The 27,477-nt window shown below is 36.6% G+C and overlaps 1 protein-coding gene across 2 annotated transcripts in view; it reads right to left on the minus strand.

Moving 5' to 3' along the window:
- EIPR1 (EARP complex and GARP complex interacting protein 1) overlaps positions 1–27,477 on the minus strand; it is an 86,884-nt gene that overhangs the window by 53,342 nt on the left and 6,065 nt on the right. The window contains exons 1-3 of one of the 2 annotated variants that reach the window (XM_062571143.1): positions 15,946–16,023; positions 6,057–6,165; positions 4,934–5,040 (exon numbers count right to left, since the gene is read on the minus strand). Coding sequence is in view for 1 of the 2 variants with exons in the window: in XM_062571142.1 (XP_062427126.1) it covers positions 15,946–16,078; positions 21,140–21,223 (217 nt within the window). In the remaining variant the exon portion in view is untranslated. Of the gene's footprint in view, positions 1–4,933; positions 5,041–6,056; positions 6,166–15,945; positions 16,079–21,139; positions 21,224–27,477 lie in introns of those variants that run through there. The other variant, XM_062571142.1, reaches the window with a different exon arrangement.

The following is a 27,477-nucleotide window of genomic DNA, read 5'->3' on the forward strand; positions in this document are numbered from 1 at the left end:
TACTGCATGAGATTTCCAAAGACAAATATAATGACAGGACAGTTCATGGAAACCTAACTCAAACCAGACAAATGTCACTATATTCAACATAAGTAGTTTGTTTATGTGGCTGCCCCAAGTTCAGCAGACCAATTCGTAACCCATTTCTTGATTTGGAAAGGTACATTTATTACCTCTTACGCCAGATCGTTACAGTCTCCACATAGCATTTATCTTAATAAAGAGATCTAGGTGCATAGCTATGCTATCACGCACAAACTTTCTTCTACCAGTCACTTGTGATTCAAGCTTAGGTCTCTCAGTCATATTTTGCTTAGATGTGGACCTTATCGGGACAATGTGAATATTTACCTTTCAGATGTTCTCACACATCAAGCATAACTAGTTTATGGAAGAAAATATTAACTATAAACAATTAATAGCTAGATACTCTGTCATTTTCTGTTCGTGAAGTACAAACACTATGATATAAAAAAAATCCTAGTTTTGCTACTGCAAGAAACTTACAAACTACTCATGTTTTTAGTTGTACTTCATCTATGTACTGTCTCAAAATACTAACAGCTAGCATATCCAGAAAGTGCAGAGAAAGAAAAAGAATGAACATCGTCCTGTGCCAGTCAGCATTTTTCTTAACTTGTGGCATCAAACACCACACAGCATAGCAGAAGGCTATAACAACTATGAAGTTCTCATTTGTCTACAGCTCTGCAGTACTACAGGACAGAAACCCCACTGTAATTTTTTATATATTTTTATACATATACATATATTTATATGTATGTGTGTGCACATATAAATAGAGTGAAAGACAAGACATAGCTCTTGCCTTAAAAGCTTACAATCTAAGAATAAAAATAATGAAAATAAAACCAGTGTTTTTAGTTTTTTTGTTTGTTTTTTAGCCTTAACCATCCCACCACCAAATCTTCAGCTTAAGAGACAGGATATGATTCCTGCCCCAGTGTGCTTTATATTTACTTCAAATGTACAATCTTATTGGAATCAGAGACCTGGATATGTACAGGCTGTTCAGAAACAACAGACCAGGAAGATAAAAACTGCTTTTTATACAAGTCAGCAGCTAGAAGACACGCAGCTCTGCCTAGGGACAGATGGATGAGCCAGTTGACACTTTAAGGCTTAGGATCAGAGGGCAGACCAATCTGAGCAATGCTGTTGTGCATGAGAAAAGGCTTCTATAGCAGCAAAAGGAACACTAGGGAAAATGGGAGTCTGCTGGCAAATGGGACAGGGATTCTGCAAATAAGGACACGGAAGAGGCAGAGCCTGAGGAAGGCAAAACCTTCCTCATTTCAGTTTTCACCAGTAAGATCTGTCCTCATGAAACCTAGGCCTCCGAGACCAGTGGGGAAAGCTGGAACAATGAATACTTACCCTCAATAGAGGGGGACCAAGTGACAGAATATCGACACAAACGGCACCAGACAAGATACATCCGACAAGAGCAGAGGAAGCTGGCTGTTGTCACTCTAAGGCCAATTTCAGTATCTTTGAAAGGTCATGGCAAATGAGGGAGGTTTCTGAGGACTGAAAGAGAATAAGTGTCACTCCTGTCTTCAGGAAGCAGGATCCAGGGAACTACAGCTTGGTTAGCCTCTCTGGGAAAGTGATGCAACAAATCCTCCTGGAAACCATTTCCAAACATATGGAGAACAAGATGACTGGGAATAGTCAGTATGGATTTACTGCTCTCCCATCATTCATTAAGCCACTCATCTCATTGTAGAAGGAGATCAGGTTCATAAAGAATGATTTCCGCTTTGTAAATCCATATTGACTATTCCCAGTCATTTGGGGATTAGATCGCATTCCAGGCTTTTAAACTTCTTTTTCATGGTAAGAGTCAAGAGAACATAGCATGGAGTATTGGGGGGGGAGGCCAGGGAGAGGCAGGGGAAAGAGTGGGGAGAGAACCCCTCAAGGAGTAGAGACTCCTTAAAAAGAAAATCTACAAATTCAAGCTAGTTTAACAAAGGGCCATCAAGGTGATCAGGTAGTTGTAGTACCTGTCCTGTGAAAAAATGGTGAACAGGCCTTGTTCAGCCTGCAGAAGAGAATGCTTAGGGCAGCTTAATAGCTGCTATTCACCTTGGTGCACAGTGGGCAAACAACAGCCACTGAGTGTAAGTTGAAACAAAAGGTTCTGATCAGATACGAGGAGAAACTTTTGCATCGTGACGACAGACAAGTAGCAGAATGGGTTCTGCAGAGAGGCTATCCAGCCTCCATTTGTGGAGGTTTTCAAGACTCAGCTGTACTGACCAACCTGGTCTGATCTCACAGCTAACTTTGCTCTGAGCAGGAGGTTGTGTTAGAGGCCCTCTGAAGTCCCTTAAACCTGAGTTAAGGATCCTATGCTCCTGAAATAAAATACCATTAATCTACCAGGTAGCATGTACACATAAAACGGATATAATAAAATTATGCTGAGCTGCAAATAATTTTCACAATGCCAGAAAAGGTACAAATACATGAAGTTTAAGTCTGAGTTGCTGTAGTGACAGCAGCAGAATCATCTGCAATGGATCTCAATTTTTATGTCTAATGGTCAAACATACTATTTTTGTCTGATGTCACACAAAGCTACTACGAACAGTTTTCTCTTTTAAAAAGCACTTTAAAAACACTTAAGTTAAAAGGGAATTAAGGTCGTAAATTAGCTCTAAAAATTATGAAAAACTAAAATTATAGAATTATAGTTGTCCTTAAGACATCTTTAACAAGCTTTTACATAATCATTGATTGCAGAGGATAGAATATTCTACAGAAACATAACATAATGACATAACTCACTGTTATCAGATGACTAGATCGAACTCTAAACTTGCTACTTTATTCATCAAACCAGAAAAAGGCTAAAATATTTAAGATGATTAGCATTCGAACTGTGAGGTTGATTAAGTGATTAGCAGAAGGAAAGAAAATAAAGACTCTTTTAGGAGAATGTCCCCACCAAGCAAGGGACTCTCACATCAGTCCCTCCAGCTTTCCAACAAAGATTCAATATGGTAAGGCTGAGGCAGGCCACATCTTTGTGGTAGTAATAAGGCCACAGAGAATGGAAAGCGAAGTTACAAGTCTTTTAATGTTTACTCAGACAGAACTCTCATAGAATACTTAGTTTCACTTGCATATTCATGAATAACTTTGAAGTCTAATATACATTAGGGAAAAGCAAGCTTCTAGATTTCACTTCTTATTGGACAAGAATGCCTAAATATATACCATAACACATTATATGTATCCAGTCCTCACCCTGGATCTTACATATGTGGTTCTCTGCTTTCCTCCTCCACAACAGTTATACAGCATTCTGACATGCTGCATGCAGAATCCTGGTCATGAAATATTTTGAAGACTTCTTCAAAATTAAGGGGTTTGCCTAAGGCTTAGGAGTTGTATAGATTCACTCCTCAAAATGCATACAACTGAAGTGCAACCAGCCAGTGAAAACCTGGTAAACTAGAAATCAATTGTAATATTTCAGAATTGTACACTGACACATTCCAGAGCTGGCTGGCTATCTGCAATCTGTCTGACCTGACCAGCAGAGGTGGCTACTGCAAAGCGGATAGAATGGAATGGTAAAAGAAAAGTGGAAGTGTTTTAATTTGTTTATTTAAAAACTAAAACAATCTGAAATCGTAACAAATAAAATTACCCACTTAATTCAGAAGACTAAAATTTTATCAGTGAACATATAGAATAAGGTAATGAACTAGCAGAAACATTTGTATAAATAATGAACACCAAATGTTATTTACTGCAGCAACAGCATTGCTTGAAGATAGAGGAATTATATATATATAGGACATATATATATATATATATGTATATCCAATTTATTACACTATTTCAGTTCAATATTTGAAAATTAAGTAAAAATTATTTGAGAATTAGAAAAGCAAAACTGTTTTTTTGTTCTAATCCACATGGCTTTTGTTCTACACAAAAAGAGGAGGAGGAAACCACCAAATGCTGAAGGATATAGTAGCCTTATAATTCAATGGGTTATCTCCTAGTGACAGCTGTAATTCAGAAGCATTTCATCGATTTTCCATATTTTAGAAGCACTTTTTTCAATATTGTGATCATTCTGCAATGCTTCTGTTTCAGCCATCTTCCCCCTCTTCTTTCTAAAATAGTTCTATTTTACTTCACAGAATAAACACTACAATTAACCCAATAACATTTGTCAAATAAAAGAGCAAATCCTAATACAATGAATAGCAAGCATCTTTCTCAAGTTCATTATACTCTACATGCTCCTCCAGTTCTTACACTTTTCCTTATGTAGCTGCTCTTACCCACTGGCTGAGACACAGTACTAAGATAGACCCCTGCAACAATCTTACATATGTACGTACAAGGTAATTGCTTATCCTTTTACTGTAATAATATAGTTTTGTTATCTGTCATTTGGACTACATTACAAAATACATCTAAGCACAAACATGCCTTCTATTTGAGTATCAATTAACATGGAACAATTTCTCAGCAACATAGGCTATTAAGAAAAAAAAAATCACTATTTGCATAGTGGCTTTCCATCATACATACCAGACGTCAGTCATTCCACTTAAAACCTTATTGGAAGCTACTTCATGGGAATGCTATAAATTACATATTACAATTACATTTTCTAGAGAACAATAGGTGTAAGCTGCAAAGAACACAACCATTTTTTATTATACTTCTTCCCTCAAACTACAAAAACTTTCTTCTGTACAGTCTTCTAGTATTGCTGAGAAAAACACTGGGGAAAATTTAGAGAGATCATTCAACTTTGCACCCTACACTCCACTTCCTTATTTTAAGGCTCTAGAATATCAAATTGTTCTACCAATGATTTCTCTACATGGAGTGCTCTCACTACAGCAAAGGAAATTGAAGCCAATGAAGTCAATACCATGTGCTGTCTTCAATACTAAGCAGCTGTGAGCATCACCAGCAGCATTATTTCCAATATCCTTACTGAAGGATTTCTCTCTGCAGGAAGTTTTTTAATACACAAATCTATTGGGTGAAGAAAAGAGGAAAAAAAAATGTAATTCACTAGACAGCCATAACTCTTTCAAATTAATGGATTTTAAACATACACATACAAACACAAAACTGCTGTTTAATTTTGATAAAAAAGGAAAATAAAGTTTGCATTTTCTGGATTTACAAAAACAAGTTATTTATACAGTGTCTTCATTATCTCCATACAGTGGCACCTACTTTGTTTGCAGAAACATAATGAAATAAAACAAAAGATGTGTGTGTATACAGGTGTATATCTGTGTTTGTAAAATGCCAGATAAGTCTTCTACAATTGCACTTTCTTTTGCCCTCTCGTGGCTTTGTGTGTCACTACATGTTATTAAAATCCAGAACCTAATTTTGTAGAAGCTGAAAAACATGTTTGCACTAGGAAAACAGATTGTTTTACATGTGTATTTCAAAGTGATTTTCATTAAGAAACTCAAATCTTAAGGGAAACAAGGAGCAAGTACAAATATGGAAGAAAATAGCAATGTAAAAAATTATTGTTCAAGTACCTGATTTCAAAATTACCTTGGGAGGGGTTTTGACTAACTTTTCAAAGAAGAGACACTGTTTTCCTTAGTCGCCCCACATTGCACAGAGATCTTATTGCTATTGCAATGGAAAAAACCCTGACTTCCAAATCTTAATACTTTTATGGTTAATAGCAATTTTGCTTTTAAATTCCATTTTTCCTCTTCCTAAAGAGGAGAATTCATCAAGCTTCATCCCAATGGATTTAAAGCAAAGATCTATTTGAAGGGCTAAAGTTAAAAAGAGAACAGGTATTCTACCGAGTCCCCAAAATAGCAGTATTATTGTCATAATGCAAACCAAGTCTTGCTTTGCTGCATCTCACTGATCCATTATGCACCAAAAATAGTTCACGCTAACAGACAAGACAGTTGTGTCATTCCTTGCTTTCTCCTCTCCATAGGTTTTCCACTAGACTTGATACCTGTTACGCTTCAAAAGAGTTTTAACTTTACATAGGCAAAGGTTACCATGATAATCCATCCTGGCCTCTTGAAGCTCCACTTGCTTCTCTTTCCTCCTGATGTATTTTGGAAGATAAGTGGGTGATATCTCAGCAGCACTTCTTGCGTTTCCCCACTAAGCAGAAACGGACAGTATGTAGTACCGGGTTTTGTAGTAACCAATCTTTTAACAAGCCACATACCAAAACAAAGGAAGGCACAGACATGGAATGAAAGATATATGTGGATTAATTTACAGTACTGAAGAAATTATTACTTTTACCAATAATTTAAGCAATCTTATTATTAATCAAATATAGTTGGATGAACTGTAAATGTCTCTTCTGGAGGAGAATCAAATGAAAGTATAGCCTGTGCACTCTGAAAAGCAACGTCTCTCTTTTCCTTTCCTTTTTTTTTTTTTTTTTTAAAAAAAGGTACTATCTATTTAAAGATCTCTTCCTCCAAACTTTTCAGTCATTAAAATTAAGTAGTTGTTCAGTAAAAATTAAAATCTTAAAACAGATAGATCGATAGCCCTTCCTTTATCAGCACAGATGACTTGGGATGTCAGTGTCACTGGATGATAGCTAGTCATCAAAGCAGGAAGATCTGATCTGAAGTGGGAAAATACTGAAAAGAAGCAAGAAAATGAATAGGATTTGGTTTGCTTGTGTTTATGAAGGGAATGGAAGAGAAAGTTATATATTATTACAGCCTGCAATCACATTTCTCTTTTTTTAAAAAAATGTTCAGCTTCATTAGAAACAAATATCAGTCAGAATACGTACAACAGCATTTACTGATATCATCAGTAAAATGAAGGTTTATTAATGTAGCAAGACTGTCTAAGAATCTGCAACAGCATATAATAGATATTTTGCATAAGCATGCTTGTATACTTCTCAGAGTACAAAGGAATTAAAATGGTCATATGGCTTGTCTACTTCATTTTCTTTTAATTTTCAAAAAAAAACCCCAAACACTAAATAGATTTGCCTCATATCTGTGAAACTGTGATATAACAAACAAGAGGTAAACCAAGTTTAAATGTATTCTTAGCATTTTTGAGCTTAAGTCGAGCCCTTGGAGCACCAAGGCTTGTGCATTCTTGGAGAGCCATTTGCTTGGTTGCAGACAATTTTATTTTACAAACCTGAAAATGGAATTTAAAAATCACTAATGGATTTTTGTTGTTTTAAACTGCTAAAACTGTTAACGATTTTAACAAATAGCAATTTCTGCACATTTCTAGAAGCTTTGTGGAAATAAATCAATAAAGTTTATGCAAATGGAAATAAAGTTTATGTAAATCCAAAAATAAAGATGTTTGAACAGGCATTAAGTTCTACTCAGTAAATTATAACAAATACAGTCAGAACAAGCATTACCAATGTAAGGCAGGGCAAGCTAGGAATAAAAATCCCAAATCAAATTCTTAGTAAAATACATTGATACACCATTAGGATGTTATTTAAGATTTGTCCTGTATATACACAATTATGGTAGTATTGCATAACTGAAGGTCCAGATAGAACAAACAGGTTAAAAGCTATTTAACTATTCATTTTGACTCCACCTGCTTGTGTACTTCTCGTAGCAGTTAAAAATATTCAGGTATCAATGGGTATTTCAACTTGTTAGGGGTAATTTTTCCTAATAGTCTTCTTTAAACATATTCAAATGATTTTCTATGTGAACAACCACACAAGGCATCCAAAGAACAAGGTTGTAAGTATTCTTCCTAATGAAGAACCTAAGATCTATGAGTGTCAGCTTTAAAAAAAAAAAGGGGGGAAGAAAAAAAAAATCTACCAAGCACACACATTGACTTTCTTTCCCCCCACCCCAGCCCTTCCACATGTATTTGCATATAACATATCTTTTGTCCTCCTTTCCCACAGGATGTTTTAAGAAGAAAGATGTAAGAGCTGTAGTTGATACAGCTTCTTCCCCAAGGAGCATAGAATGAGGCATTCTGCAAAAATTTGCCTTTTTTCAGAATTCCTCCATTCTTTGTTGTGCTTGATGAGACCAAATCTACACAATTCCCCTCAAGGAGGGCAGATACCCTAGACAGCATATGACACCAGCATCTTTGCTCAGGACAGCCTGTGGTCTCACTATCATTAAGAACAAGAGAAGATGTCAGCTATTTTAAAAAAAGAACAATTTCTCCTGACATTCTGCTGAAGATCATTCAATTACAAAGAGCGTGGGTGAAAGAATCACAAGCAATTCCTAAAACAATTCTGCAGTATATTCTGTATAACTAATTTCAGTAAGAGTTTCAATTATTCATTCCTTTAACTAATCAAGACACTAATATTTGTTAAACCTCACAGATTACTCTGAGCCTTTCCACAAATTCAGAGATTATCATGCTGGCAAAGAACTCTAGTCCCTTGACCAAACCAGAAGCTAGTATTTAAAAACAGCTAGAAAAAAGTACTCTCTTCAGAATAATGTCTAACTTTTGTTAGATAAATATTTTACCTCACTGAAGATGTACAACTGAGCTCCAGTAACTAAACATTCACTTCAAATCAGACGTGTGAAGTTTTTAATTCATCAGTATCAGGACTCTTTTTAAGACACATTTCCACAGTGCCAAGCAATCTTAACCATAACATGACCACCCACTACTCTGTACAAGTGCTGTACAGAAGGGATAGCTCAGTTCCAAAACATCCTTGTCTCCAGAAGGACCAATTCTCTCTGACAGTTCCTAACTAGATTTGTCTCAATCTTGCATAGTAAGCTACACAACAGAGTTGTCACAGCATTATGAGACCAGGAGAACCGAGATTCTTGACCAAATCTTCCTAACTTTCTTTATTTTGTGTATCTTTATCAAGTCGTCTTCTTATCTAATTTCTGAAGTACAGGCACGGTTCACAGAAACATTCTCCAAAACAAACAATTGGTGTATTTTATAACAACCTGCAATGAAACGGAGAACATGACAGGTATTTTAAGTGAGTTGTCTAAAGTAACATATGAGATCAGGGCTCATTCAGAGGCTGTTAGGCTAAACCTGCGCTAGGGGAAAGAAAGAGAAGGTCAGAGACAGTTTTCTAGCCCCTAGGTCAACCAGCAAAAGAGAGCTGCACTTGTACAGGGTAAGCTGAAAGCAAGAGGCTACTCTTCTTGGACTGTATGTGGGCATCACTTTCTGAAAGCACTAGCTGGACTACGCCGAAGCTGTGCAGAGAGCACTCTTTAACAGGAGGCACTACTACGAGTTAGAGCTCAGGTCAAGGCCCTGGCCCTGGAATACATACATAAGCTTAAAATCTCAGTCTGATGTCCTAAAGCTATTTGTTACCTGTTACAGGTTGTAACTACTAGTGATAGTGAGGCAATCAGTAAAACCAAGAGAAAATAGATATTTGATATCAAAATCTGGCTATTCAGTATTAGGGTTTATGTGCAATAGGCTTTATTCCTCCCAAACTCACAGAAAACAGTTGCTTTGTTTTTAAAATCATTTTCAGTGTTGATATAGTTTCCCTCACCTCTGCTCCCCCATTCTACTTGATGACATCCACAGTTGCTCCCATCCTATCTGACAACACTGAAGTCAGTCATTCCAAACATCAGTCCTCCATACTGTTACTTTGTGTGGCCCATATGTGACATTCTAATATTCAAGCTTTCAATTACATAAAAGTACCATTGAGGCTGTGAAAATACCCTTACAATCCAATTTGCAACTGCATAAACAATCACTGTAAATATCTTGCCTAATTTGCAAGCATAGGTGAAAACAGTTAAAAAAAGAAGGAAAGAAAAAAGAAAGAAAAGAAAGAAAGAAAGAAAGAAATCCAGGTTGCTGTTCACGTTAATGTTACAGCAGTATCAAAGCTAAAAGTCAGTCAATAATTCAGGGATGAGCAAATTATTTATTTAACTGGTGATAATTTCAGAAGATAGCATGGAAAGGAAGAATACGATGAGGTCTTCAGAAGCTAGTGGGGAACTGCCATAGCTAAAGAGGAAATAAAATGCAAAATAGAAATCAGGAATCAAAAAAAAAAAATAGAACAGGTATACATTTAGTGATAATAATAGATCACCTTGAGGGAGGTGATCCTGCCCCTCTACTCAGCCCTGGGGAGGCCTCATCTCGAGTACTGTGTCCAGTTCTGGGCTCCCCAGGACAAGAGAGACATGGAGCTACTGGAGAGAGTCCAGCATAGGGCTACAAAGATGATCAGAGGGCTGGGGCATCTGCCCTAGGAGGAACGGCTGCGAGAGCTGGGCCCCTTCAGCCTAGGGAAGAGAAGACTGAGGGGGGATCTTATCAATGTGTACAAGTACCTGAAGGGAGGGTGTCAAGGGGACGGGGACAAACTCTTTTCAGTTGTCCCATGTGACAGGACAAGAGGCAATGGGCAGAAATTGAAGCACAGGAAGTTCTGCCTGACCGTGAGGGGGAATTTCTTCCCTGTAAGAGTGACAGAGCACTGGGCCAGGTTGCCCCGAGAGGTTGTGGAGTCTCCTTCTCTGGGGATATTCAAGGCCCGCCTGGATGCAACCCTGTCTACCATGCTCTAGGTGACCCTGCTTGAGCAGGGAGGTTGGACTAGATGATCTCCAGAGGTCCCTTCCAACCTTACTGATTCTGTGATTCTATACGCTCAAAAATTAAGGGTCATCTTAAAATGATGACTGAACTGTGGCTACTGAGTTACAAACTAAGTTAAATAAAATTAGTATTTTAAAAGAAATATCTAGTGGCTATCTAAGACATGAATTTTCATTGACATGAAAGTGTAGCTATCTTGTTACGGTTTGTCACAAGACTTACCTCCTTAAGAGAGCTACCAAGAATAATAATCCACCATTCGAAATTTTACCTTCTTATGTCTCTTTCACTTACTTGTTAAAGACAAACAGTAAAACTTCTTTTACATATGCATGGAGTAAGAAAATATAAGACTAGTAAGCTCTCCATGGAGAGTTACAATGCAAGATTTTTCTTCCTATTTAAGTTATAGATACTCATTTTCTACTAGCTTTTTTTCCTAACAAAAGAGGAGGTTTCCTAGATGCATGATTTTGGAAGCAGATGCTATATAAATATCTACGTGAGGGGGAGGCAAGCACTGATGGAAGAAAAGCTTCAGATCTGTTGAACCCAACACTATCATGCTTAGTAGTAGCCAAAATGCTACCACTAAGAACTTAGAAAAAGATTTAATCTGAGGTCTTAATGACAGCACGTATACATGATTAAATGCATTCAAATAGAAAAATATTCAGGAATTAATGCACTGCTATATCACTAGTTGCAAAATGCTTTTTAAAAATAAATCAAGTCTCAAAGTGTCTCTTCAACACAGGTACACACTATTTCACTTCACTGCTTCGCTATTTACCCACTTTCAATTCAACATTTACTATATTTCCCAAACTTCCTTTATGAAAGGTGTATTTCTCTTTCTAAGCAAAGAAAAACAAAGAATAGGAGATCTTTAAATACTTAAATGCTCTTTTGTTTGTACATATTACACTTTTTTTTGTGAAGTAACATAGTCTTATTCACCTGGTAATGGTGACTTGGCAATGGTAACTAAGAGCAAAAAAGACAAAACAAACAAAAAAAAAACAAAAACAAAAAAACACCTCACAGTATCTCTCCAGATATAAAGGAGGAAATTTCAAAGATTTTTCATGAGTGCTTTATCCCTTTCCATTACCTTACTTCAATGGGCTCTGAAGTGAAAAGTAATTCTACTTTTCCTCTCTGCCAAATTTCACCACTTACTTTGGCAACTTCAAAAAAGAGCTCTTAAAAATGGTTATACATCTCATTTCTTCACACTCCCACTTTTAACAACAATCAAAATTTGCCAGAAGTATTGTGCTTAGACAGGAGAGACTGTTAAAATACAAATACCTATGACCATTCCTGATAGCATCTCATTAGACCGGTACTTCAAAGAAGAAAAAAGTTAAAGGATCTTTTTTAAATGAGAAAGCAAAACAAATGGAGTATATAAAAGCCAGTACATAAAAGGGTCTTAAAAGGTTTTGATTGTTTAATTTGGTTGCATTACTAGTTGAAATAAGTTGTCTGCTGAACTCAATACTTCTTTTTATTAGAACCTTATGCTGTGTGCTTTCTGTTCTATATTTTGCTATTTGGAGTCATCAATAATCATTTAAGAATCAGATTGTGTTTTCTTTGGAATATTTACGGCTGATGATTCTAAATGAAGATGCATGAAGTACAAACAATAAAGTTTAGTGTTCATAAACCTGATAAAGCAAACTAAATATAGAATATAAAGAAGCTAGAATAGAAAACATGCATATGTATTAATATATTCAATTACAGGTATCAGGTATCTTACAAAAAATAGCAAGTGTTTGGATAGAAGTCCATTTATAGCAAATCTACTTAATCAGTTCTCTCTCAACTCCAATTAATGCAGACTGCTATAAAGAATTGCTATAAAACAGTAAGGAACTTAAACATACTCCTTTCTCAAAAAAGGATACAACCACACTTTAGAAAGTAAATACAAATATTATTTAAGGTCAATATAAAGTTTGATACAGATTGACTAAATTAAAACCTGTTAACATCAAATGAGACATTACACTGAACTTCACAGTCTCTCTCTTCACAACCTTGCCCTTCAGTTAGCTACAGAAAAAGAGGTAAATACATTCTTCTCACATGTTTCACCTTACTCTTTGCAGCTCAGGAAGGCCAGAGAAAGAAGATCTATCCTGAAGAATTTCAGCGCAGATTACTACTTTCTCATTTTCTCCATGCATCACTGGCAAGGTGAGGAAGTTATACCCAGTAAGTAAAGCCAGAGAGAAAAAGGTAAACTATCATGCCAATGCCATTTTTGCACTCTTAGAGAAAATGTCTGAACTCAATTTGAGTTTAGGAAAGAGAAAAAGCTCTCTATTACTCTTATCCATCTTCTACAATCGCCTTTAAAAGACTTGTATAAGATTTGCAAGAGAAATTCATATTTCAAGACTTGCACTCCTGTTCACAAGGACTGGAGAACTAAGCAGTCTTGAACCTTCTCTCTAGAACAAGCACAAAGTTTAGCAATAAGAATTCACATCTCCGCAGCTGTTTACAGATGTATGAAATCTGAAGCACATTAATCCACTCTTTTATGAAAATAAAGTCTAAAAGCATAAGGTAATGTTTAATACAAGGAATAATATTTATTCAAATTGATGGCAGAGATTTCTTGCTTGTCACAGAGGGAAAAAAAAATCCCTTCCCAGAGTGAAGTAGATGAATCTCCTAAGCCCTAAGACAGAATCTTCAGTTACCTTGCTTAGCAAAAGCATAGAGATCCTAAAGCTCAACAGCTGTGTACTCATGGAATCACAGAATGATTCAGGCTGGAAGGAATCTGTGGAGATAACCTAGTCCAACCCCTCTGCTCAAACAGAGTCACCAGATATCCAGACAGCTTATGAGTACCTCCAAGGATGGACACTCCACAACTTCTCTTGTAAACCTATGCCAGTGCTCAGTCAGCCTCACAGTAGTTTTTCTTCACGTTCAGACAGAACCGCCTGTGTTTTAGTTTGTGCCTGTTGCCTCTTGCTCAGTCACTGGACATCACTGAAGAAACTCTAAGCCCCATACTCTTGGCATCCTCCCTTCATACACTTTTATATGTTGATATCCAGACTTCTCTCCTCCATGCAGAACAGGCCCAGCTCTCACAGCCATTCCTCATAGGGCAGATGCTCCATGCTCTTCATCATCCTTGTGGCCCTTCTCTAGACTCACTCAAGTAGTTCCATGTCTCTCTTGTACTGGGGAGCCCAGATCTGGACACAGTACTCCAGGTGGTCTCCCCAGGGCTGAGGAGAGGGACAGGATCACCACCCTCGACCTGCTGGCAACACTCTTCCTAATGCACCCCAGGAGACCACTGGCCTTCCTGGCCATAAGGGCTCATTGCTGGCTCATGGACAACTTGTCATCCACCAGCACTCCCAGGTCCTTTTCTCCAGAGCTGCTCTCCAGAAGGTCAGCCCCCAGCCTGTACCGGTGCAGGAGGTTATTTCTCCCTAGGTGCACGACTCTGCACGCCCCTTGTTGAATTTCATGATGTTCCTCTCTGCCCAACTCTCCAGCCTGTCCAGGTCTCTCTGAATGGCAGCACAGCCCTCAGGTGTGTCAGCCACTCCTCCCAGCTTGGTATCCTCAGCAAACTTGCTGAGGAGGCACTCTGTCCCTTTATTCAGGACACTGATGAAGAAGCTGAACAAGACTGGATCCAGTACTGAGACCTGGGGGATGCAACTAGCCACAGGCCTCCAAATAGACTCTGTGCCACAGAGCATAACCCCGTGAGCTCTGCCTTTCAGCCAGTTTTCAATCCACATCACTGTCCACTCATCTAACCAACACTTCCTGAGCTTATCTAGGAGGATGTTATGGGAGACAGTGTCAAAAGCTTTGCTGAAGTCAAGGCACAAAACGTCCACTGCTCTCCCCTCATCTACCCAGTCAGTCATTCCATCACAGAAGGCTATCAGATTGCTTAAGCAGGATTTCCCCTTGGTGAATCCAGGCTGACTAGTCCTGATCACCTTATTTTCCTCCATATGCTTGGAGATGACATCCAGAACGAGCTGTTCCATCACCTTTCCAGGGATGGAGGTGAGGCTGACTGGCCTGTTCTTCCCTGGGTCCTCTTTCTTGCCCTTCCTGAAGACTGGAGTGATATTTGCTTTCTTCTAGTCACCATTAGGCACCTTTCCTGTTCTCCATGACCTTTCAAAAATGATGAAAATTCCTCACCAGATTAAACTCCAGGTGGACCTTGGCCTTCCTAGCCCCATCTCTGCCCACTCAGACACTATCCCTACACTCCTCCCAGGCTACGTGTCTGTGCTTTCACTTTCTCTATACTTCCTTCCTCTGAGAGTTTTGCCAGGAGTTCCTTGTTCAGCCAGGCAGGTCTCCTGTCCCTTTTGCTTGACTTGTTGCTCATTGCGACACACTGTTCTTGAACTTGGAGGAGGTGATCCTTGAACATCAACCAGCTTTCTTGGACCTCCTCTTCCTTCTACAGCCCTATCCCACGGGATTCTTCCACGAAGGTCCCTGAAGAGGCCAACGTCCGCTTTCCTGAAGTCCAGGGTTGCAATCCTGCTTTGGTTGCCTTGGTTTCTCCTCATAAGATCCTGAACTCTAACATCATGTGGGCACTGCAGCCAAGACTGTCCCCAACTTTCAAACCTCCAGCCAGCCCTTTTTTTTTTTTTGTAAATATGAAGTTCAACAGGGCAATGCTTCTTGTTGGCTCCTCTGTCACCTATTTCAGGAAGTTCTAATAGATGTTCCAAGAATCTCCTGGATCATTTGCACCCTGCAGTGTTCTCCCTCCAGCAGATATCGGGATAACACTCACTTTTAGGTTACACAAAGGGTATTCTTGCTCTTTTTGATGAAATATTTAGGTAAGTATAAGTAATTCTTTGTGGGCATATGTGCTTTTCATATATAACAAAAAGATATATATAAACTTCACCTGCAATTTTTTTAAAAAGCAGGTTGCCAGCAAGATGTTATTTTGAAAGACATTTGCTTTCACTTTCAAAAACAAACATACAAAACAAAAAGAACGAGCCTAGAATAATGTCTCTCATTTGCCACACTGCATCAGGAAAGCAATACTTTTATTTTGCTGCTTTCTGTGACTTGAACGTAGAAGTAGGCTTGTAACAAAGATGGGCTAAGCCTATGAGACAGACAAAGTATATTTAATGGTATATTAAGATCTTTGAGAAATGACTGTATTGACAGAAATGCTATTTTAAATTGGTTAGGCATTGCTAGGTTTTCAACTTCTGCACATTTAGAAATATTAAAAATCATTAAACAGGTTAGAAGAGATTAGAAAGTACTTACTTTTATTGTAGCATGTTGCTAGTACACCTTTATCTGCAGGACTGGTACTAATGTGCCAGATTTCACCCACTTGATGAAGGAGAACATTTTTGTTTATAATGTTGTTTTCATCATCAAAATCTATGATGTGAATCTGCAAATAAAATAAAAGAGAACATTAGGGCTTCAAATGTTTTCCTGTGGGTCTTAATTATACACAGTGACTGCACAGAACAATTTAATGAGAATTTTATACCTCTTATATACTTTAATTAATTGTTATACTAACAATATAGTATAACATTAATTTCATGCAGGCTATATTTTTCTAGAAAAGCAATTTCCATATTTCAAGGAAATCCCATGTATACTCTTCTCAGTGTTGCAACCTAAAGCTTGAAAGTAATTTTCCTATCGTGGCTAAAAGTAAATGAACTACTTCCACTAATCTTTCAATTCAATACTTCTCATAGTAATCAACAAAAATAATAATATTACAATCATTACTTTAAATGCCTGCACCAATTCTGTATTCAAATCATCAGATTTAAACATCCTCTAAAGAAAGAGTTTGAATGGAAAAGGACTGTTTTCTGAAACTGAGATAGCTGATGCTTAGTGGGAAGGTTTTTGTTTGTTTGAATTAGGGGGTGGGGAAAGTTACTGGTTTTCTTAAGGAGTTCACTTCAGGAACCACATTCAAATCTGAACCAGTAATTAAACATCTGGAAATGCAATACTTTTTAGATCAGAGAGAAAAATAAAGTGTTGAAGTGAAAGATTAAGATGCATCTAATATTTTTAATTGGCCTTCCTTACTCTTGCCTTTCCTTCTATTTTAAATTACAGCTGTTTTTTTCTGCATTAGTATCAGAAATAGAAGAAACTGAGAAAAATTCTAGCCTGATACAAAATATACAAGTAACTTTACTCACGGGACTAATTCCGATAAGCTCAAGACCTACAATTTTTAGTGAACTGTATTCTCATTAAAAGTTCATTAGCAAAGTTCTATGAGTAATGAAAAGAAAGAGAAACAAAGACATTCCATCATTAACTACTGAATTACTTCACTGCTAAAACCTTACTTACAATGTTACAGATAATTTTCTTAAAGAGGAGAAGCAGCTAGATAGGAATCAACTTTGTCAATTTAGACTGTATTAGGCGCTATTTTTCAAAACGACTGAACATTGAGTTTACACATTACCTTTTCCTCTTTCCTCCAAATACCGTCACCAGCAATTCCTTCCTCAAATTTTAAATCCTTATTGCCTGTGTTTTCTTCCACTTTGTCATATAAGGAATATTAACATCTCTGCAATTCTTTAGCAAGGTATCAGATTTCATTTCTTGCCCTGAACCTACAAATCTACCAAGGAATCAGGACACTATTCATCTCTCACAGTCTACTGTCCCATCCAATCTAAAAGGTGACCCTTCCGCCTTTCAAAACTTTCCAGTGTCCTATCACTGACTTAAGTCATTTATAGTCTTACTTTATTTCACCTTCTTGTACATCCTCTCTCTGACCTACTCTATGCCCTGATTTGAGTGCTTCTGCCTATACTGAGCACTTACTCATTTCATCATTAAAGCTCAATTTCTAACCTCTCCCCTTCTGTTTTTATTCAAAGGCATCATCTACACAGCCTTCTTGCCCCCGCCTCATTTTTTTAATCAAGGCTTTCAATATTCTGAAAAAAATTACAAATTAAACTGTTTGTTGACAAAAAAATAGCGCTTTTTTAAAGACCTCAGGATTGGAAGATAAAGAGTAGCAACATATACTACAGCTGCAACCTGTAACATTCCTTTCATAACTCTAAGGTAAAACACCTTCAGCAAATTCATGGCATAATAAACATTTTTTGTTTGTTTTACACACAGTAAAACATGGGTAATTGGCTTTTTGCATCTCAGAGACACAGCAGATCCCTCAAATTTCCTGAATCAGGTATGTTCTGGTATGTTCTTAAGAAGCAATGTGAAAGTGTGAAAATCTTTCTTGGTAGAAGAGAATTTAGATTTAAAAATCACATTAGTTCTTCATATAGGGCACAGTCAGCCCCTCCTGACTGCATAATTTGCTCGTTATTACCTATCTGAAAAAAACAAAAACAAAAAACATCCACACACCGAGTAGACTTCCAATGTAGTTATATAGTCTCCTTGGCAGTTCTACCAAACTCCCTAAAGGTGAATCACAAATCAGAACTCCATTTACTGCAGTAACAAGTATTCTGTGCCCCCACTAACCAGGTTAAAGGGGTCATTCAGTACACAAACTTAGAGAATACTCTCTACTCCATCCAGCCCCTTGAAGAGACAGATGATCAATTGCTCCTCTGCTGTGATGCTTCTGCTTCAACTGACATCACCAATAGCTGGAAACTTTGCAATCTCCAAACCTGATTTTCTTACATAATGCCTTCATAGGCTGCAGAAACTGGAGACTGAGTTGTATTGGTTTCACTGGCCAAGGCCGTACTCTGCATTAAAGCATGATGCTAAATAGGTACAAACATAAAGAGAATTATTTTATAATCCAATAGACCGGACAGAAAATAACTTGAAAAGTTCTGAGAGAGATATTAGAAAAGCATAATGAAGTATGGTTTCTTTATATGCTTCCAATGTGTGCAGTAAACACCTCAAACTGAGCAGAGGAGATGAAGTTACAGTTTAGCAACAGTAAATAAGGAGCACAAAGGTTCCAAAATTCAAAATTGTAAGGATCATGCAAAAACATTTTCAGAGAATTGCCACGGAATTGCATGTATAATTTCTCAAATGCTGTAGTGAAAGGTCGCCCCCCTCTTCCTCCCCCTGTCCCCCTCAAGATTTGGAAAGAACTGAAATGCCTTTTTTGATTTTAATTTTTTTTAAAGCCTTTTTTTTTCCAATCCTCTAAATTAGGAACCAGCAGAGATAGTTACAACAGTCAGCAGGTCACAGATAATAGCAATAAGCTGTAGTTTTTCCAGAGAGCATCATCTTCCAAACACTAAGGCTCTGCTAAAAGAAACAAGATTATTATACAGATCCGTATTCTGGAGCTCTCCGTCCAATAGTCCACTCTCCCCAACTGATTATTCACTCCAGATTCTGTCTCCAACGTCTTCCTCCCCATCTCTTTTTTTTTAAAAAAAAAAATCTTAGGTTGCCAATTTTGTTCTTGTATCCCCCAATCATCCTCCAAGAACATTCTCTTTTCCTTCCCTCTTCCTGCTATATTAGTCTACAAAGGAAAAATGAGTTGAAATCCAGCAAAACGAACAAAGTTCATACAAAGTTGTGCTTTTTCTTTACTAGCCACATGCATTCTGGTTGCATACTTCCATGCAAATTCAGAAAATACACAGCAAAGTGGTTCTACGGTGTAAATCACTGGATCTTTAATCAAAAAGGAAACTACTTAATCTGCAGCAAGTTACGAAGACTAAATACCAAGTGCTACACACAGTTAATATCTCAAATACTGAGACAACACTGAAACTTATAAAGGTTTTCATTCACTTTAAAATGAAAGCGTAAATAGAACAATATTTTCACTACATCTCCTACGAAAGCCTAAATCATTTCCTACAGCCATACTCCTTGACAAGGGAGAAGTTGCCATGTCAGGTGATCATTTAGTATTCTCTACCTGTAACATGCCCATCTACAACTGGAAGGGAAGGGAAGAAAGATTTTGCACGTGATGGAGTTGCAAGAGAAACCTCATGCTGTGCTGTATCTGATCAAGTACTAAAGGTAGCAAGCCAGCTCATAAAACAGGTCTGGTAACAAAGTTTCTAAGTGAATCCAGAGACCCTACTACTGAATTAAGCAATAATGATTTGAGGCCTAGGACATCTCATGGGAATTAGCAACTAGCTGAAAGGAGTTGACAGCCTGAGGCATAATTAAAGGCCAGTAACTCCCAAACATGTTTTAATATCCTAGGTGGTGTCCTGCATTTATATTATTAATGCTATTCACAGAAAAAAAGAAAAGTATGCTTGATAAAGTTGAAATATATGCATACAGAGATATCTCTAAAATGTGGAATTTATGTTTACCTGAATAAGCACATTTAAATTATTTAACATCTCCTGGATACTAGCTGAGAAGCAAGAATCACTCTCCAATTACTATTTTTACTAATAATTAAATCCTGATCCAAACAGACAGAAAGATGGGTGTGACTTTTAGGCAAGTTATGCTGTCTATTCAATCAGTAGAAAAACACTTTATAATGTCTAATGACCATTTGAGATAGCCCAATGAAAAATACTACTGTGTGTATTCATTTTTAAGTTTATCCTGCCAACTCTTTCCTCGTCTCACAAATACTACCTGAAATCAAAAGAAACTCTGTATGCCATACTCTCTATGCCTTTTAATTTTTTAAAAGTCACGAGTACCACCCAGTACTATCACTGAGTAAACTCAAAACCTCACCATGAAAAATAGACAGCTCACATTTCCCAGAGCTACAGTTCCAAGATCTTTTTGTACAATCTAGTACAGAACAGTTTCAGAAAAATCAGCACCTGTATTTGTTCTATGGGCTTCCTAATTATTCAGATCTCAAGTCCATTTTTCAATATAAAGGCATTTGTTAAATTTTAATCACAACAAATCAAATACTGAACTTTTATACAGATAACTAAATATAGCTACAAAAGAAACAGTTCAACAGAAATTGAGCCACGAAAGTGTCTCAGCTATTCTCAGTTTAAACTGTTGTTAAATTTATGATCAGAAAAGACACAGATGATTGCTAATAATTAAAAATGAAAAATCCAGTTTATGAAGCTTCACGTATGCAGAACAATATGCACAACAGGAGTCCCATCAAAGTCAATCAGGGTTTAAAACTAAAGTATTTTGTTTTACTTCAGATCATGCCTGTGGTTTAAAGATAGCTCCAGGGACTCCTAAGATTTAAATTAACTCCCCCATCAAAAAAAAGTTCTTTTACTAAGTAACCAATCTGATTCTGTCATTTAATTTAGAAGGGTTTAATTTAATTTTCCAAAAATACATACAACTTTTCATTCACTCATACTTACCAATACCTCTATATTTTATTCACAAAAACCTTCTTTAACTGAACTATCACTATTCAAAGTGGACAGTGGGGGGAAGAAAATGAAATTTCAGCAGAACATTATTAAAAAACAAAAAAGAGGGAAAAAATACAATGGATATTTGACAAAAAAATTACCTGATTATCATATCTAAGAGACTGTGTCCCAACCAAAAATCTTATTGCATCTGTTTCTGCTGTCTGAGGTGTTAAAGTTCGTGCCTAGGGAAAAAAGAAAGCCATTAAAAAAGTGCAATTAATACAATCCATTAATCTCTGCAAAAATCTTGACGCTTATGAATCAATTACCATTTTAAGTATCATATTCTTAAAACTTTCACATTTCCTGTCCTTTATGTATATTTTGGCTGTTTAATAAAATTTTTCTGTGCCATTTCTCATATTTGAGAGGTGCATGCAGGATACAGTTGCTAAACAAATTAACCGTCCTCTGTTATGTGAGTGGTAATACTCAGTACTAAAGCAGTTCTTCCAAATTAAATTTTCCTTCATCAATTGAAAAAAAAATCACTAGAGCACTGACTCAATTCTTAAATATATTTGTTGCAATATCAAATAGAGATAGTGTTTTTCCAGAAGTTTTTCAAACAATTTCAAACTTATGATGCCTGCATAAAAATGAAGGCATTCTTTTCCTCACCATTAATAGAAAACACAAGGTTTAGAAGAGAACTGAGAGACATTCTTCATGTTTTTCAACTATAGGCCTTCAGAGACAGGAACTGTCTGAATAGTAGAAGTAATTTGTCATTTATTTTATGAAATTTTGTCACAATCCTTTAGGGTTTTCTCACATTATTGTTAAAGAGAATGCAAGACTTCCGCTTGCTTCTTCAACTTGCATCGAACATGGTCTTAAAAGGAGCAAATTGAAGCCATACAAGACCTGTTACACATGGAAAACATTGAGAAATAAACTAGAGATTGAACTAAACCCATAAATGCTAGTTTGCACAACATTTGTAGAGACTCTTAGCTAGATCTGAGTTAAAGTACTGTAAAATAAAGGAGATTTAAGGAATAGTCAAGTTTCCTAGGAAAATAAATACCTTAATGATGTTCGATACAAATTTTCTGTCAGAGTCAATAAAACAATGATATTCATATGGTATTTATCTTAAAATAGTTCAGAACTCTTCAGATACACTGTAAAGTCTGTATTTTTAAGCAAATAATTTGGAAGAATTCAGATAATTTGGTAAAACAGCCCTTTCTACTGCCATACTGTTTTGCAGTTAACTAATTATTACATTCTAGATTCAGTAATATTTAATTTTGAGATAGTCCTATTTTAATCTTATTTTTTTAAAGTGATACCAAATAGATACCTAAAAGCTTGCATAGACATTTGCAGTTTGTTATATTAAAATGCCTAAGTACAGAATAACAGTTTAATTCTAAAATAGCAACTTGAAAAGATTTATTTTTCTTTAATAAGGCAAAACAATCCAAAACCTTTACCCGGCAGTGATAAGACCCAATGCATTGTTGAGAATGTGCTCTGAACTCCTACTGAACAAATACATACTTCAGATGTAAAACAAAAGGTGATTTAGACAGAACATATTATTTTGCTTAAGATATAGCACAACAAGCTCATCGCATTTTTAACTTAACAAGTGTAAGCTAGTACTGCAATATTTATACAAATAAAGCAGTAGAGAACATGATTCAGTGATTACTTTGTGTTCAGTTGTGTACTAAAATGTAAAACAGGGATCAGTGTGAATCTGCACTGCTTTATTTGTACTCTCATATTTGCACACACTCAACTGCAACAAGCCCAGATGGCATCTCTGATTGACGAAACAACCAAAGTTCACCCAGATTACAAAAAAACTTTTGCTTTGTTTTAAACAAACCATTTGCATTAGCAAATACCCAGTGAAAGCTCCTTTTTATTTCAGACTATTCACCTATTTTGAAGAAAACACTAGAAATAATGCCAATAGCTTTGCATCTCTTTCACGCAAGTAAGTTTCTATTGTTTCTACAAGCAGAGCAGAAGAGACCTTCAGGATCTTTGATAAAATAAAGAAATAAAGAGTTTTTTTCACCCTTTCTGAAGACAATTCACAAGCAGGCCTTATCCCGCTGCTTTCGAGAACACACCAGGTTAGACACAATGTGCACAAAACAAAATGATGTCAAAATATGCTAACATTTGTGTGTCATCTGCTTCTCTTTCCTTTCTTTAAAATATTTTTTAAAATCCCTACTTTGTGAAAAAGATCAAAGCTCAAGAAAAATATTTGAGCACATTTCGCAATAACAAAAATGCCACATTACAGTTTTTTCTCAGACATGAAAGATTGAAACATCCATAGACAGTAGCATTCCAACTCAGCAATTATTTATAAATCAGGAAAATTTGATTCATAATAGAAATAGTATTATAATGGACCTTCAGCTATATCTTGCACAAATGTATATCTGATTTTGTCTGTTAAGTTAGATTTAGAGGAACAGACATTATTTCAACAGGTGATGAAGCCACTGGCTAACCCTTGCAATGAACAAAACATTTGCATTTATAGTGTTGTCAAAATCTCAACGAGTGCTTTTAAGTTTTACCATCTTGAGCTGTAAACCTGTCAGAACAGCATGCAAATAACACCTTTCACAAAAGCACCCTGATTCATGACTATAGCAATTAGGCAGAAAATAAATAAGCAGCATACTATAATGAATGTCAATTAATCTAAGCCAAAGAGCTGTTTATTTTATACAAAGCCAGCATCTATTGTATGCTAAGCTGCATATAGCCCTGAAAAGACTTTCCACTTCCTTCTACCTTTCAGTCTTATCTACTAAAAAAAGTTGATGTAATGGATAGAAAACACATGGAAAGTTGTCTCTGAAAGATGTGAGCAGTGAACAAATGCATTTTGCTTACCATAGGCTTACACATACTGTGGTCTAGCAAAGCCCCACCTAACTGATGCTTCTAAGCAAGCAACAAGTTATGTAATTAGATGACTTTATTTTAAACAGCGTCTAGGTCGGGGAAAATTTATTAACAAATAAATTGAAAGACATAATAAACTATGAAGAAGCTTTTAGTTACATGTCCAAACTTCATTTTTACCAGGCGGAACAGCTCAGCTGGAAACACCAGTATCAGGAAGTGTGCATGGCTTAAACCAGGTGAAGGGTTTTATAACCAAGGGTGATACTAAAGCAACTAAATTGTGATTGATATGCTAATCAAATATTTTAAGTGTCTGGCAGAAAATTTAAGAATGGATTACAAGATCAACTGAGAAACAGCTGCTGAGTAGTAGATGTAGAGATTCAAGAAATAGTATCACTGTGCCTCAAAGGCATTCCTGACTAGTTTTCTTCATGTCACATGACTAGATAATCTGCACACACTGAATATTTCAACGTGACAAAATTTATTTGCAGAAAAATCAGGGCTGAGGCAGAAAGAAGAGAAAAATCTTAGGACTCAAATTTAAGGAATGCTACATGTACAGAAAGAATACTTACGTACATTATGTAATGCGTAAACAAGAAATGCCAGTATGCCATAGAAACACCATATTCAGAAGAGACTTATCTAAATGATATAGTTAAAACTCACACAGCCATTTTATTAGCTTTATAAAACAAGCTGTGTATTCATACTTAAAAACAGAAAATACAAAATTGAATAAGCAATATCAATGGTCATACTGAAGTTCATATAGAGCAGAGAGAAAGAATCTAGTCAAGAAAGTGTAGCGAAGTGAGATTTCCATTTACTGCATCCTAAAGCACTTTAGAGAGCCATGATTACACACCTGGAGCAGAATAACCATAGCCATGCATGAAGGGGGAGGGGAAAAAAAAAAAGTGTTCATAATGCATCATGCATCATCTGTTCTCAAGATAATAAAGCTGCCATGCTTTCAGTAGCAGAAGTCTTGAATGAATTTGGAACAAACATTATACCTCTTTACCACAGCAGAAAAGTAAAACTTATTCCCAAAGCGAAAAACATCACCACTACCTTGGAGTAACAAAGGTCAAAAGAACAAGAGAAGAGGTGGTATTAAGTTATGTAAAGCTGAGCAGAGCAGGTTTATCTAGGAAAAAAACAGTAACTTTAACAAATTATTAGTCTTCTACACAGTTGGAAAAGCTGTATGAGCATTTCCCACTGGAGATGGAACATCTCAGGTTAAGATTTCACACCACCTCCCCATATGCAAATATGTAAGTGAATGAATGACATGGAAAACTTTTTTTATGCTACTATCACAGAAACTGTAGTTTGTACATATGTAATTATGAAAACATTGTCTATTCCGCTACCAGGAGATAAGCCTTTCCTTTACTATGTACCTTTAATGATTCCTTATAAACATGACTATGCACTGCATATATGTGCACAGGGTCATCCTTAGACTGTGCCACTTGTGAGATTATGCATTATTGGCTTACGGGTCTTTCACTGAGAGGGGTGGATTTTTTGCCTTATAGCTGCACTTTCTCAGGCAGACTACAGTAACTGTTTCAGCAGCAGTTACTGCCCTTCAAAAGGAAGAAAAAAAAATAACAACTGGATTAGTCTTAAACTATCTAAAGAGAGGGTATTGAAAAGAGAGAGACTCTTTTTCAAGGTGTACAGCAACAGGTCAAGAGTCAATGGACGAAAGCTGCAACATGGGAAATTCTGATTAGACATTAGGAAAAAAATGCACAGGGAGGGTAGTCAAATACTGGAGCAAGCTGCCCATAGACGCTGTGGAATCACCAACCACGAAAATATTCAGAACTCAGCTGGAGAAGTCCCCCAAACAACCTGATTCAATTGAACCTGCTTTGAATAGATAGGCTGGAAGGGACCTTTGGAGGTCTTCTATTCCAGCATCATTATTTTGTGGTCCTATGAAACTTGCAGGAAGTAATCTGAGCTGTCCACTAGCCTTTGCACAACTATGACCATCAGCTAAACTGTATACAAAGTATGACGGCTCCTCTGACGAGAGCTGATGTATCAAACTTCCATATCTCCAGCATAATCATTAAACATCCATTAAAAGACCCTGTCTTACTCCTACAGTTTGCTTGTTTGAATATAGTGGTTTTAGAACATTAAATAGTGCTTATTCCTCCAACTAGGTGACTCCAACATTTAAAGGCTAATATCCCTCTACCTTCTCAGCTGAATCTGTGCCTCAGTACTGAGTAATACACTGATCCACATCAGAAAAAGAGAACCTCCAACCCCAGAACTGGTTAAGAATCTAGATAACTAACAAGTCTACAATTAAAACTGGAAATTAACAGGCTCATGCTAAACTGCATGTATCAATACCTTGTTAAAGACAAAGCTGTTGATACACCTCCTGAGAAGACACAGAAAGTGTTTTCATTTAGGAAAAGGAAAAAGGATATAAACGGATCCAAAAATATATACAAGGATAGAATATTGATATCTTTCTTAAAACTTTTGAATGGGTTTATGTTGCACTCTTTACAAGAGGGCTAGAGAGGCTTATTCCAACATGTTTTTAGAAGACTGTAAAATCATACTAGTATGAAGAAAGCTTTGCCAAATAAGTATGAAGTAATCCAAGTACTGTTGCTTGAAGTGCATACAGATGAAAATGAAAGAGATATCACCTATAAGGAATTGGCTACCAGTTTATAAGAACACTCGTGGAAATGATTTAAGGAAGAAGGAACTGAGAGCCTGGAAGCAGTCATGCACCTTCAGGAATCAGATTTTATGTTAAGTGTACTTTGAGTAAAGAATCCTGTTAAAGTGTGGGAAGCAGCCAAATCACCTGATGAAGATAGAATGAACCATGTTTGAGAGGGAATCAAAGAAATGAGATGTGTTAATAAAAGGAAAATCCTACTGTTTCCTAGAGGAAGCTTGAACTACCAGGGAAAAACATTCAGTTTAAGGCTGGGAAGATGCAACCTCATCAAAAATGTTTAAGGTGGAAGCAAGGAAGAGAATAAGCAGAAGAAAAAAAAATGTCATAAATTGTGGAGAAGGTAGTTAAAACTTTACATTAACATCACATATTATCCTCAAAGGGCAGGCAAAGGGAGAAAAAAGGCCAAATTCTAACTCAAAGGGAGCTAACAGGATGTTCCCAAAAGTTCACAGGGAAGGTATCTATTTAGTCTGGTTTCCTTCAGACAACAAGGAAAAAACAACAAGGAACATGACCAATTTTTTTCCCCAGCGGAAATGATAGGGAAACAGGTACAGCTACAAGTCCTTAGCTACCCTAGAAAAAGTTTGTCATAAACTGTAAGGAAAAGAGCACAAGTAGGCCTGAATAAAAAAAAAAAAAAAAAAAAAGAGCAAATTCTTCTTCCAAGAAAACAAAGGTGCTCATCACGACAAGCCCAATCCCTCCATTATGCCTGTCAGGCATCCATGCTTAACAGATCATATTGCGTATATACTAACTATGGTGAAAAAAGTTAACAGGCTCAGAGCCAGTTAA

This window comes from Rhea pennata, chromosome 3 (genome assembly GCF_028389875.1).
Source record: "Rhea pennata isolate bPtePen1 chromosome 3, bPtePen1.pri, whole genome shotgun sequence".
NCBI lineage: Eukaryota > Metazoa > Chordata > Aves > Rheiformes > Rheidae > Rhea > Rhea pennata.